Here is a 14380-nt window from a genome sequence, read left to right as displayed (position 1 = left end):
AGGGAATGTAACTTGGAACACTTATCTTGCTCTTTCCTAACTAAGAGTTTGTCCAGCAGTTTTGGGAAATGAGCAGATGTCCATATTTAACCCTCAGCTGTCTGCAGGGGTGACAGTTTGTACTTGTTGCTGCAGCTGACTCAGGAATGCCTCCATTTATTTTTAGATGGACATTTTGAGTACATGCTGTTGTGTCTGTGATGTGTTTTTCAGCTCTGTTGTCTCTACCAGAGTGCAACTGCTGTTTAGTTACCAATCTAATTGTAGGTTGGTAAAATTATTGCTACACAATCCTTAATTGTACCAGAAAAAAAAACAAAAACAATATCAAAAAGTACTGTTTTATGGCAGCTTACACAACATCTACAAATAATTATTTGACAGGAGATGTCATCCGAGCATGTTTTAATCCTGAGGTTTTTATTATTTTTCAGGCAGTATCACTGGCAGGCTTTTATTCTTTTTTGCTTTTAGATTTTTATATTGTATATTTCTTATCTTTTCATTGTTTTAATATTTAATATTTAATATTTAGTTATTTTTAGTCTTCCAACATTGTTTTATCTTAACCTCTTGTATTGACCTTCTTTCTGATGTCACCTCCATGCAGGTTACTGTTTTTTATTATTTTTCATTGGCTTCCTCGCATTTCTCTTTTATTGTCTTTTAGTTTCTTTTCTATTTCTAAAGCACTTTGTAACCCTGTTTTGAAAAGTGCTATACAAATAAAGGTTATTAATATTATTATCTTTATTTTCATTATTATAATAATTTAATATTTACAGAAGCTTCTTACTGCAAAAGTTAACAAAACATTAAAAGTGAGTAAACACAAGTTTCTTCAGAACAATCAGGTTTATTTACATTTGATTCCTCTGAAAAAGATATTCAAGTTTCAAGTACATTTTATTTAACTTAACATTAAACGTAAAGCTGATGTTGGTAGTCGTGATATAAACATCAGTTCTGAGAGAGATTTTGAATGTCAACACTACCCGTCCCCTCTCTGCTGTCGTAACCCCGCCCTCAAAAGATTGTTGTGTGCGTTCTATTACCCCTTTTTCGTGTTTCGACTGCGATTGAACCAGCTCACCGCCGGGAAAACCGGTTCCAGAGGGGCTCGAACTCTTTGCTGGTCTAGAGCCGCGAACCGCTTACGTCAGGGGCGGTGGGGCGGAGTTCTCGTGATCAAAAACACAAACCAAACGTGTTTCCGCAATTGTCCTGCAGCGAAAAAATTGAAGAGACTAATGGATTCCAAGGAAAAGCAGTGGTCGGCCGAGGAGACAGGCTGCTGTTGTCCGCCATCGTTGTTGTTGTGAGGGAAAGGCACACATTGCAGGATTTTTCAAACCTTCCCACATTTAGAGACCACACACTTGATGACAACAAAAGACAGATCACACAAGATCTCTCTCTTCTGATCTTATTGTGTGTGGTGTGCACTACGGAGCACACCACACACTAACCGATTCTTCAGCAGAGTATCAGGTTCTTCACACTCAATATTCAAAATCTTGCGTAGTAAAACGTGACTTTGGTTTAAACAAACATGGCGGACGAACAGGAAGAAGCAACGATGATTGATTGGCGAAACGTCATATAAACATTCATGCTCTTGCCACAAATCAACCAGTTGGTCTTCCATTCCGGAGGTCCAAGAGACTTTTGTTTTCACCGGCGCCATGTTTTTGTTTGTTTTTACTTCCTCTTCCGTCAGTCAGCTGAGTCAGCTCGCGTCTTGATCATAGACTGTAAATAAAAATGGACAGCGTTACTCCGCCTCTTCCCAATGTACGGTTCTGAAGCCAAAAAATCCCACTCTTGGGTGCAGCCATTGTGCAGCCAGAGCCTGTGAAGCCACTGTAACGAGCTCCGCCCTACAGCGTAGCGTCATAAGACGCTGTGTGTCCTTTGAAGTTTCCCTCTACGGCGGCTGTGAATCAAAGGAAACCTGGAAGTATAACACCGTTTTTAAACTCTAATAACTAATGAAAAAGAAACTTTTCAGGAAAAAGAGGCCTTGAACATAAAACAGTCAAATACTAACTACATATCACCACAGCATACGGATGTGAGGAACATACGTACGATGTGTATTTTTTTTTAAAGTTTGACTGCTCCCCCATTCAAATGAATGGGGGAGATGTATTTTTTGACCTATACTGCAGCCAGCCACCAGGGAGCAGACACACTGCTGAAAGCTTCACCACCAGGGGAGCATCCGGCTTGCTTGGTCTTGATTGGCTTTTGCTCTGGTACACGTGACATTACACACTTTGCATGCTCGGCTCCTCTCGGAGCATCCCACACACTACAGGATTTCTCGTCGCAAATATTAAACATGTTCATTATTTACGATCTCTCCTTCTGAGGCCTTCCGAGTGGCTCCGAGCGGACAAAATCACTCTTAACACACCCCACACACATTGGGCCTTTGCTTGCTTTGATCGTAAGTGGGAGATCGGGACAAAGATCTGCCCGATAATCCTGTAGTGAGTACCCGCCTTAACCAGGGGGATGTAGTGGGGCCGCCACTCGACCAATCAGGACAGAGGGTTGGGGAGTAGCTCTGATTGGTCCGTCATAACGGGAACGAGGGGAATAATAACATTGCTTGATACAAAGGCATTGGAAAACACAGAGATCTCACCATAATCTCAAATTACTTCACTTACAGATGAGTACTGATGGGTATTAGGGCCTTTTCTCAAAACCCAGCAGAAAAAAAGTTGTTTTTTACCCCATTCCCTACGGTGGCCCTGAAGTGCAAATCACAACAGCATTTCAGAAAACACAACGGCAAATCAGAAAACACAACGGCAACAATCAGTGACGAGTCATGTCCCCCGGGGGTACCTTCTTGTTTTTTTTGATTTGCCGTTGTGTTTTTGATTTGCCGTAGTGTTTTCTAATTTGCCGTTGTGTTTTCTTATTTGCCGTTGTGTTTTCTGATTTGCCGTTGTGTTTTCTGATTTGCCGTAGTGTTTTCTGATTTGCTGTTGTGTTTTCTGATTTGCCGTAGTGTTTTCTAATTTGCCGTAGTGTTTTCTAATTTGCCATAGTGTTTTCTGATTTGCCGTAGTGTTTTCTGATTTGTCGTAGTGTTTTCTGATTTGCAGTTGTGATTTGCACTTCAGGGCCACCGTACATTCCTACCAACAGCAGCAGCTTTAAGTCACCTTAAACATTTTCTGTCTAAAGTTAGATTTGCAAAACAAAAATGTTTTGATCATTGATATTACAACACACATAGCCTTTGAAAGATGAACCTTGACTCATAAAGGCAGTAGCTGGAAGAGCAGAGTTTTATTGCTGGGATGAGACAAGTGGTCTGGTTCAGTGATACGAGCTGGAGTTCCCAGCATACGTTCCTTGAACTCCGTGCATAAGAATAACACCCTTTGTGGCTTTTAATTTGAAAGGTCATGGCGGATGTTTGGTATTTTACGCTCGCTGACTTGACGTCATGGTTTAAAAAGGGAATACCCTCTGTGCGGCTGGAGGAGTCTCCTTTAACAAAATCTTGCCGCGTCACTGGGATGCGGTCGCCGGAGCCGGGCACCTCGCCTACCATCCCCGCGTATGTCCCCGCCGCCGGTAGGCCTCACACTTTCTGATTCCACTGCACAGGCTTTTCCTCTTCACTCGTTTTTTCTGTGTGTGTTTTTTTCTTGTAGAATCTGCCTTTATATTCATCCGATTCGATGTGACCGCAGATCCGGTCAGTGTAATGACTCCTGACTGAGCCGCAGCTTATGACTTTCAGTGGTAACCTGTCTCATACAGAAATAGCTCTGCGAGGTTATAATTAGATAGCTTAGTTCGTAAATACATGCCCTATTAATAATGGAGCTGCTGAGGGGGCAGCAGGGACGCGCTCACTTATAGTCACAATGCTACGGTGCAGCCAGCCTGCAGGACACTGGACGTTTCATTTACCAAGCACCGAGGCAGCTGCTCTCATGTTATAGCATTGCTTGGAAGGTGACATTTTACGCAAAATACATGTAAATGTCCCGCTAGGACGCTTTCCTACTAATCCTGAATATATTGCATATATTGAAGTGTATCGTCATCATGTAGTATGTGTTTTGAGGCCGAATTTCTGTATTTGACATCAAGCTGTATCAAGCTATTATGAGGCTAACGCACAAACCTTGAGTCTTCTGTTTCAATGGTGGGCTACACTTTGACAGTTCGCTTGCGGGTCGTGCAAGTCAAAACTGGGCATGGCTTATCTGGCTCGTTACTTGCTGGAAACATTGCTTGACAGGGCATGTGGTGGATTTTTTAGTGTCTCCTCAACAAAAATATATGCTTAAAACTATCCTGGTTAACTGACTAGAATCTAAGCAACATAACAATATATATATATATATATATATATATATATATATATATATATATATATATATATATATTTTTACAATTTCTCTAAATGTAACTGCACAATATTGACCTTCAGACTACCCACCTCCTGTAAACAAGATTATTTGAAGCCAAGTGACTTGTTGAGTAACAAAAAGGGGGCATTATTTGGTATAATCTAACCTCATGAAGTCAAATAAAACTCTAAAAACCTACAGTTTACTTTTCATCAGATTCAGCCACACTTGATGCTATAAAAATATGACAATTCCCCATTTAAAGCATGAGACGCGCATCTCACAGAGCCAATCAATCTAGTCGACAGGAAGAGACTCCCCTTTTTTCCAGAAAGGAATTCTGAATGTTTGTTTTTTTATTCAGACAATTTTAGTTATCTTATTGCAGTTTTAACAAAACAAAAAAAAAGCGTAGTAGAAAACACTTTTTATTTCACACCCATTAAGCCCCCCCCTCCCAACTTGGGCCCTAGTCCCACTTTTCCCCCCACTAAGACACCCTTGCATATATAGAACATAAATATATACGCTCAGCTCTTCTCAGTCTCAGTCTCATACATGCCAACCGCAAACGTGAGAATGATTTGTGTGCACTTTCCTCAAAGTGAGCTCCTGTTTTTTTATTTTATTTTTTTATTTAACCTTTATTTAACCAGATAAGTCCCATTGAGATCAAGACCTCATTTTCAAGGGCGACCTGGCCAAGAGGTCAGCAGCACACTTCAGAATAAATGGCACAACTCAACAACATGGAACATATATGCAGACAGTATGTAGAAGCAAACAATAAGAATGTTTATTCCTGTTCCCATAAAAAGTAGATAGTCACACTAAGTTTGGGGAAGGCGCACAGACCAATGCCATTTTTTTAGGGAGGTTGTAAAAACTGTCTTCTTAATATGGGAGCTAATGGAGATTCCCTGGCTTTTACACCAGCCTCAAGTGGACACTCTTGGAAATACAGTTTTTGCACTGCCACATTGACGTCATTTTAAACGCCAGAGGTTGCTGCTTTGTTTAAATTGAGTACTTGTGTTAGTAGCTCTCTTTTAAGATTAGAATATTTATGAGCTACTAACCTGCCATGTTAGCTAAATGATAGATAGATAGATAGATAGATAGATAGATAGATAGATAGATAGATAGATAGATAGATAGATAGATAGATAGATAGATAGATAGGTACATACATACACAGATACATACATACATACATACATACATACACACATACATACATACATACATACATACATACATACATACATACATACATACATACATACATACATACATACATACATACATACATAGACTTAATGTGTTTCCACAGTCTGTACAGGCGCTCATGAACCCACACAGTATACACACAGGACAGCTACTGGGGTGTTTTATTAAGTAGTGGGACGGCAGACGGGACAGAGCTCCTGCCAAACCGAGCTCGTTTGCAGGCCAGAGATCTGTATCTACGGCCGGATGGGAGCAGTGTGAAGAATGAGTAGAGGGGTTGTCGAGGGTTGAGTGTTATGGTGCGGGCTCTGTGTATGATGGCTCTGTTGTTGAGGTCAGACATGTTGGGTGATGTTCCAAATATTAGAAAAAAAAACACAACCCCTAAAGACTGAATAACCAAATATTGTCATATTGTCATGAACTTTTTGACATGTTATGATGATATAAATTACATTTTGAGATTTATATTTGATGAAATGACATCAGATAGGTGATTTTCTTCATAGTTAGCTGCTTCAGCTACAACAGTTACTGTTCCTCAACTAGTGTTGTAGTCAAGGCCACATTAACCGAGACCAAGACATGTCTGAGACCAGAGTGCACCGAGACCAAGACAAGACCAAGACATTTAGGGATCGAGACCGAGTCAAGACCAAGACCAAGGCAGGGCAAGACCGAGACAAGACCAAGACCATATATATATCAATGAAAAATCATTATGAGAGTTAACAAAATAAAAGACTTCTTTTTATTTTATTTAGGTTTGCTTTGAATACTATTGATAGCAACAAACAAGGTTTGGTTTTGTCTTTGTTGCCTTTCTTTTGACTCCTTAAGTTTCATTTTTTCTCTTATCACAGCAATGACAGGGACACAGAGTGCATCACTGGTAGTCTCGACTGGTCTTTATATAAAATACTGAGCCCAGTCCGAGACCGAGACAAGACCGAGTACAAATGCTTTTGACTCCGAGGCGAGACCTTAAATAAGCAAGACCTGTCTTGAGTACTACAACACTATCCTCAACTAAGCGAGGCTAGTCACCTTTAAGCAACACCAGCCTGTGTTTATGTTGTTATATCGAATCACTGCTTTCTTTTTATGGAATAAAAAACTAAGCTGCTAAGATGTTGGACCATTGAAGTTGAGTTTTCATTTGTATGAAACAGAGAAAGTGGGTGAATTGGCGATAGCTAGGGATACCTTGTAATCTAGCAAGAACAATTGCTTGTGTAGCACTGCAGTTTGATAGCTTACCTCTGCTTAGCTTTTTGAATACATTTAAAAAACAAAAATTTCACATTTGATAGGAATATAGATTGTTTTATGGCCTAAATGTACTTTTTTTTAAATTTCAACTTAATTTTGATCAAATATGTACAGTAGTTTCACCACTATGGGTCTGTGTGGTGCGTGAAAAGACAGCCATAAATCGTAGAAGAAGTGAAAAAGAAATGAAAGCAATGAAAGGGATAACATTAATAATAAAGCATTTGAGCAGTTTTATCTTCTTACAGCTCACACTGCTGGTTTGTCATAGCCATGCAGGACTGTTTGTTCCACTTATGGTCAAGGTATGCTGTGACATAACATCTCTACACTCCGCTTACACCACATGCCTACAACAGCGGAAGCTTTGTGCTACAAATATATCAGCTATGAATGTAAATATGCAGTTGGCTCAGGTTTGAAATGTGGCATGCATGTATAAATAAGTATTTCCTCAATCCTGAAGGAATGAAGAAATGTCTGAGTGGCCACGGGATTAGAAAACGTCTGACTGTGTGAGGCTGTTGCAGTGATTCCATCAAAACCACATACATTCACTGAAATGAACTGTATTTGTTATATCTTCTCTAAGTGTAATGAACATCCTGTTTACTTTGGCATTCAAAAAGCTCTCCTCATTTCCTCTTGTAAACATGTTCCTCTACAGCTAATGGCCCAATTAAGAGTATTTATGCATTTTGGTGTTTCTGCAGCTCTGCTCCGGCGGTTTACTGAGCCCTGCACACAGTGAGATCGCAGACTTCATCATATTTTCAAAAAGGTTTCTGTTTTTCTTTACAAAGAAAACTGACATTTTGATTTCTTCTTTTCTCAGTGACAATCCAACCACCATTTATTCCACACACCAAAGATGACAGCTCAGTCAAACCCAGCCCTTGCAGCCTCACAGGAACAGCGCTTTTTGGTGTTGTTTGACTTTGATGAGACCATCATCAATGAGAGCAGTGACGATGCCGTGGTGCGGGCTTTACCGAACCAAGAACTTCCCGACTGGCTGAAGAACAGCTACAGGGAGGGCCACTACAATGAGCACATGCAGAAGGTCTTGGCTTATATGGCAGAACAGGGTGTGACAAAAGAGTCCATCCATTCAGCTGTGGTGAAGATCCCACCCACACCTGGCCTCCCGAAGCTCTTCCAGTATTTGCAGAGTCGCCAGCAAGACTTCGAGTTGGTGGTGGTGTCTGATGCCAACATGTATTTCATTGAGACGTGGTTAGAGCAGGCTGGAGTGCGCAGCAATTTCAGGAAGATTTTCACAAACCCTGCAAGTTTTGACGCAACAGGTCGTCTTGTGCTGCTCCCCTTCCACTCTCACTTGTGCTCTAGTTGTCCTGACAACATGTGCAAGCAGGCGATCCTTCGGGAGTATCTGGCAAAGCGGCAAAAGGAGCGCGGTGGTGCCCCTTTTCAGAGGGTTTTCTATATCGGAGACGGGGCCAATGATATCTGTCCCTCTCTGGCTCTTGGGCCCCGGGACACAGCGTTCCCTAGGAGAGACTTTCCCATGCATAGACTGCTGCTGGACATGCAGCAGTCTCAGGCAGCTACGTTCAAGGCTAACATGGTTCCTTGGGTTAGTGGAGAGGACATAGTGGACTGCCTGAAAAAAATAATGGCGGAGAGATGAAACCAGTGGGTTCTAATGTGTGTATGTGTGTTTGTAAGGGTGGGTGAAAGAAGGGGCAAATATATCAAAAGGGCACTAACCCCAGTCCTGGTAAGCAGCAGGATAAGCATGACTTTACCCACTTTACGCACTTTGTACACCTTTATTAAGATAGTGTTAATCTTTTTTACTCACCTGTAGAAGAAGAACTGTTCAAAACTTTTGGGTAAACCCTTATTTTTGGTCTGGTTGAGAAGCTGCTAAGAAAATCGATGCCACTGTGATATCTATACAATATATATGTGGCTGGAGCAAGCAGTAGGTTAGCTTAACTTAGCATTAAGACTGAAAACAAAGGCAATCTGTAGCATCATCGCAATGCTACTAAAAGTTGTTGTTTGGTTAGCAGTTATGTGACTATCTCTTGGGCAAGAGCAGATAGCAAGTAACCAGTGGAGGCTCCAGAGGTAACTGCATCCAGCTAAGAAATAATCAATCACGTTACCTTCCATAGAACTGTGAATTTTCCCTTTTTTTGTAGGAACAAAAAAACGAAGGTGAAAGTAGTTAAAGTGTTTGAGAATATTATGAAAATATTAGCATATTTCCCCAAACTTTATGCTAGTCCTACTTCTGCTATCCTGGCATAAAGCCTATCTCTATGAAATGGTTTTAAGTGCATATGCATATGCTAATCACAAACACTAATTGAGGTATGCACTGCAGTATTGATGATGCACTCATTTCTTGTTTTCAAGCTGAATCGAAACGCTGAAGACCAAAGTTGAGTGTAGTGTGCTCCAGAGCGAACTGAATCAAATAGAGGTGGCTCATTAAACACACCATGCTCTGCAATATGAATGCAATTCACTTTGCATCCGAGCATTTTTATTGTCATGTAATGTCGTTACACAAGATTATTATATAAGGTTACATAGATTTTATTCACCAACAGCTTAAAGCTGTTCCACTCTTTGAGGTCTCTCTGTTGACAGCCTTCTTTCATAAAAACACCTCACACAGCATTCAAAGCCTTGTTGATGGACACACAAGTAGGATCAGATGTTATAGAACTGCCTGCAACAAAAGACCACACATGTCGTGTCAGGTTGGGACAAGGACGGCATAGAACAGGGATAAAGTAACAGAGACTTGTGCACCCACCTGTCACTGATACCTATTCTTGATTATACAACCGTAATCTACACCAGCATGAGATCCAAAGGGAGCTGTGGCTGTACGCCTGCACTTTGGCCCAACGTTATTCCCTAGAAGTCTGAAACGATGATAGAAACTGTACCAGTTAAAGATTTTAAACTCTTATGATGTAGTTATTAGATAGCACTCTTTATACTAGTAATATTAAATCTCACAGTAATGATTATTAACATTAATAACCATTTAAAGTTCAGGAAGATTTACAGTATATTCTCTGAACTCTGTCTGTATGTAGGAATGTATCCCTATATACTACATTGATATGGGTGAATTATGATGGTTCAGCCTTTTTGGAGTATTTACATTACTAACTCAACATTTAACCTCATTTTGCTGCAATATGATTATAGGCACTGGAAAACACATTTTAAAGAAACACATGTGTTCATATGCATGGTTTACAGGGAGATTCTTATTGTTTTTGAATTCAGGAAATCATAACACATTTACTATTCAATCATATTGAGGCCTTTATTGTTTTTACAGGGATACACTTTCTTGTGGTCTATTTAAAAATGTACCCATATGTATGTATTGGACCGGATAAGTAACTATAGGCAATAGTTAATGCGAATGAGTGTAGCTATATTTGCATTCATTTTGTATTTTGAATATTTCAAACAATATATCCACTTACATCTTGTACAAGTCATTACATTTTACACAAAGGGGTCTGGTGCTGAATAAGAGCAGCAAATCAGATGAGTAATACGTATTTTTGGTGATGAAAATCTTCTAGCCTTAATAAAAAAAACAACATTATACTGTAAAAGTGCTGGAAATTTCCTTTACCAGTGTTTTAATTTTTCTCAGGGAGACAAATAAAAGAGTGTTAACAGACTAACAGAACATGTATTTATCTGTAGTATACTAATGCTACTTAAAGATCAAAGTATCCAGTTTTGACTGAAAAGTATGGATGTTTTTGAGATGAAAATAATGCGGCTTGAGTTTGATCCTGAAATTATTCAAGAACAAAGACTTATTGGTAAAGGCTTTGTGGTTTGGAGCCAAAAGTCCTGTGAGTGTTAGCCACTCTAATGCTAGAGATTAGGGTTCTTTAATTTGCTTTACCTGTGTGTGTGTATCTGTAAAACTTCTATGGAGTTTTGTGCAATAACAGATAATGTAACTTGATATAATATATAATATATAATAGAGATTCAAGATTTAATTTAAAGAAAAAACTTGACATTTCAGGGATGAGAGTTGACAATAGATCACCCTACTAGTGTTTTTAATCTGAATTTGAAATGGTGTTATGGTTAACAACAACCAAATAAAATGATGTGTTGTTGCTCGACTGTTATGTTTTTTTTCTCTCTTTTTTGTGGTGTGCTGTATTGTTTAATAATTTAATCATAATGAAGTTGTGTGTAATGTATCAATGTAAGAGGAATATAAAGCCATTATCTGACTAATTATTTTATGTGTTTCATATCTGTGCCGATTAACTACTACAAACCAGATTATTTAAGAGAAACTTTGTGAATTTTAACAATAATTACAGCATTACCTTACAACAGTATTGAAAAATTATGAATTCCTTATCAGCAATTATACCAGTCAGTGGAATAATCCAAAACCATTACCTACTAGTCTGAAAAGTATATTGGCTCCAGATTAATTTTTTTTGACAAAAACAAACAACAACAATAGTTGAAGCATTTACCTAATCAAAGTTAAAGCTAGAAGGACTATATAAATTAACCCCTGTTGGAGGGGTTATCATTAATGACTGGAAAGAACAACAGCTAATCTGAGTGGAGCCTTATCTTTTAGAGCTCCCCCTGGTGACTGGCTGCGTTATAGGCCTCCTTTGTAACAGATTTGACATGAGTCAAGTCAAAGAAGTAGTTCTCATACATGGTTTCTGTTTCAGCAGTTAGTTCTGATCATTCTGAATTTTAATTGAATTAGTTATTTGATGTTATAAATTCAGTCACAGGAGACTGAATTTGTCTGAAAATATTTCATAAGTGAGTTTGGTGGTTCATTTTATTGTAATTTGGCAAGCATGACCACTTAACTACTCAGATACATGGACATAACCAGTTATGAGGTCACCGAGGCCCTGGAACTTGGAAGTTTTTAAAACAAGTTCGCAAAAATTGGTAACAATCAATGTATAAATCCTTAAATGGCTTTTACTTTGAAATGATACCCTGCCTCTGATTAGGTTAGGCTTAGGGGGTCAGGCGGGCACACTCATGAGGAATTCTGATTAGTTAATAAAGGCCATAAGGCATTTGACCTGTTATACAGAGCTATTGGTGGGTGCTTTGTATGGCATTAAGCAAGTTTTGCATTTTACATTTTTTGGGCCAATTTTCAGTGGCTTGATCGGCAGTTACTACAGCGTCATAAGATGATTAAGAGTAAATTGTGATTAAATAAAAGTATTCTTGCCAACAGGTATTTCTCTCTTGATTATAAGGTGAGTGTGTGTCTGGTGTATGGCCCTTGTTGAATGTAAAGGCATCATTTTGCATGCCTCGAGATGCTTTAAATATGATACTCTAAGAGGGAAAAATTCTGGACCTCACTAATTTCTAAACTCTGGTGAAGGCTCTTAACCCTATTTCCAATCAGACAATGTTTTATATCTGGGCTCTTTATTTGTAATTCCTCTCAATACCAGAAGAGGGAGACAGGAGCTCTACACTGCAGCAAATTTGGATGACATGAAAGCGTCAATTCTGTCTTGAAAATAGTGCAGGATATTTCTCTTGAACATTTGTTTAAAGGAGAATACAAACGGCCCAATATATTTTAAAGGACCATTCTTAAGCCAATTATGGCTGTGTATTTTAGAATATGAAGAATAGAGTTATACTGGTATGCATTTGTCAAAGTCACTGGTTGAAGCCACTGGTTTTGGGAAGGATAATGTCAAGCCAGTGTCAAATAAATTAGAAAAGAGATCGGGAGTGATTAAGGAGAAGGGACAAGGAGAAGAAACATCACATGATACAATTCATCCCCTCAAAGAAGGTGCCATGTTGAATTAGCAACTCAGGCAGAAGAAGAGAAAAGAGGACACTAGAGACCCCGAGTGAAGAGCATCATCCGAACCACTTTCTCAACTTGGAGGACTTCAGACAGCCAAAGGACAGAGTGAAGACAGAAGGGCAGGATTAAAGGACCACTGATGAGAGCGCAGACAGAAAAACTTGGAGGTGCTTGGGTCATTTGGAAGAGAGTCAGCAGCTGGGAGATGAAAGATGGTCAGCATCACTGAGCTGTGATAATTGGGGAAGACATGAGATATGAATGAAACAAGTTTCAACACCACAGTCAGAATAGTGACCTTCAGTGGTTGTAGAAGGGGCTACACAGACTCAGAATCAGAATCAGCTTTATTGGACAGGTATGCTTGAACACACTAGGAATTTGTCTTGGTAAACTGTGCTCTCTTTGTATAAAGGCATAAGAATAAGGCATACAAATAAAAATATAAATATAATAATAATAACATCAACTATAAACACAAAAGAACAACAAATAGGCATGATTAATATGTACATGCTAAAAATAATATAATAATAGTGCCGTACAGGGCCTGTACCAAGCGTCTGTTACTCTACAGTCTAAAGAATATTTGGCTGAGTAACAGGTGATTTTTCATTAGGCATTGTGATAAGAATCAATTGTAATTTCAAGTTTTCTTTTATAAAGCTAACAGTTACAACCACTAACTGAGCTAATTATGCACTTAGCTGGTCAGCCACCCACAGATACTACATAGAGGAAGACAGCCAGGCCCTTCAGGTTGGAGATCCAAAAGTACAACAAGTAACAGATTGTTAGGTTGTTTTTGGTTGTAAGGTTTTTTTAAAAAGTTTATTCTGGGGCTTTTATGCCTGTATTCACAGAGACGGTAGGACAGCGGATAGAGCAAGAAACTTGGCAAGAGAAATTCCCATGGCTGCCCTAATCCTGCAATGTCACGCTCAGGGTTGGAGGCTCAAATTATGTTATCATGCCACACTGCTTTTTTCCAGATAAGTAACTCAGGATAATTTAATTTCCACTCTTCCTGATTGATAAGCTACAACAAACACAATGAGCAGTGAAAATCCAGAAAGACACGGTGCTACATTTACAGTGTAACGCAACTCAACGTAACGCAACTCAACTTAACGCAACTCAACATAACGCAACTCAACGTAACGTAACGCAACTCAACGTAACGCAACTCAACTTAACGCAACTCAACATAACGCAACTCAACATAACGCAACTCAACGTAACGCAACTCAACTTAACGCAACTCAACATAACACAACTCAACATAACGCAACTCAACGCAATGTAACTCAACGTAACGTAATGCAACATAATGTAATGCAACGCAAGGTAATGCTATGAAGCGCAAGGTAATGCAATGAAGCGCAAGGTAATGCAATGAAGCGCAAGGTAATGCAGCGCAAGGTAATGCAGCGCAAGGTAATGCAACGCAACGTAATGCAACGCAACGTAATGCAACGCAACGTAACGCTTTTATTTTCCATTACTGTTTGTTAGCTGACTACATAAGCAGCGCTAACATTGTTGCTACTATTATTCCTCCTTCATGTTAGGTATCCCACAGTACAAAGTTTACAGTACAGAACAGACTGACGCAGGTGGTCTTGCATTT

At 39.3% G+C, this 14380-nt stretch overlaps 1 protein-coding gene across 1 annotated transcript; it reads left to right on the top strand.

The window, feature by feature from the left end:
- Positions 1–3506: 3506 nt before the first annotated feature.
- LOC117830394 (probable phosphatase phospho1) lies at positions 3507–11042 on the top strand. The gene is made up of 2 exons (XM_034708500.1): positions 3507–3600; positions 7726–11042. Exon 2 carries the CDS (start codon positions 7762–7764, stop codon positions 8539–8541), a length of 780 nt encoding a protein of 259 aa, XP_034564391.1. The 5' UTR covers positions 3507–3600; positions 7726–7761; the 3' UTR covers positions 8542–11042.
- The last annotated feature ends 3338 nt before the right edge of the window (positions 11043–14380 follow it).

This window comes from Notolabrus celidotus, chromosome 18, assembly GCF_009762535.1.
Source record: "Notolabrus celidotus isolate fNotCel1 chromosome 18, fNotCel1.pri, whole genome shotgun sequence".
Classification (NCBI taxonomy): domain Eukaryota; kingdom Metazoa; phylum Chordata; class Actinopteri; order Labriformes; family Labridae; genus Notolabrus; species Notolabrus celidotus.
Note: the sequence above shows the minus strand (reverse complement) of the source record. Positions and strands in the feature narration are given on the sequence as shown.

Excerpts from the sequence above, each read along its gene's own strand:
- LOC117830394 (XM_034708500.1), top strand. The coding sequence starts at position 7,762 with ATGACAGCTCAGTCAAACCCAGCCCTTGCAGCCTCACAGGAACAGCGC.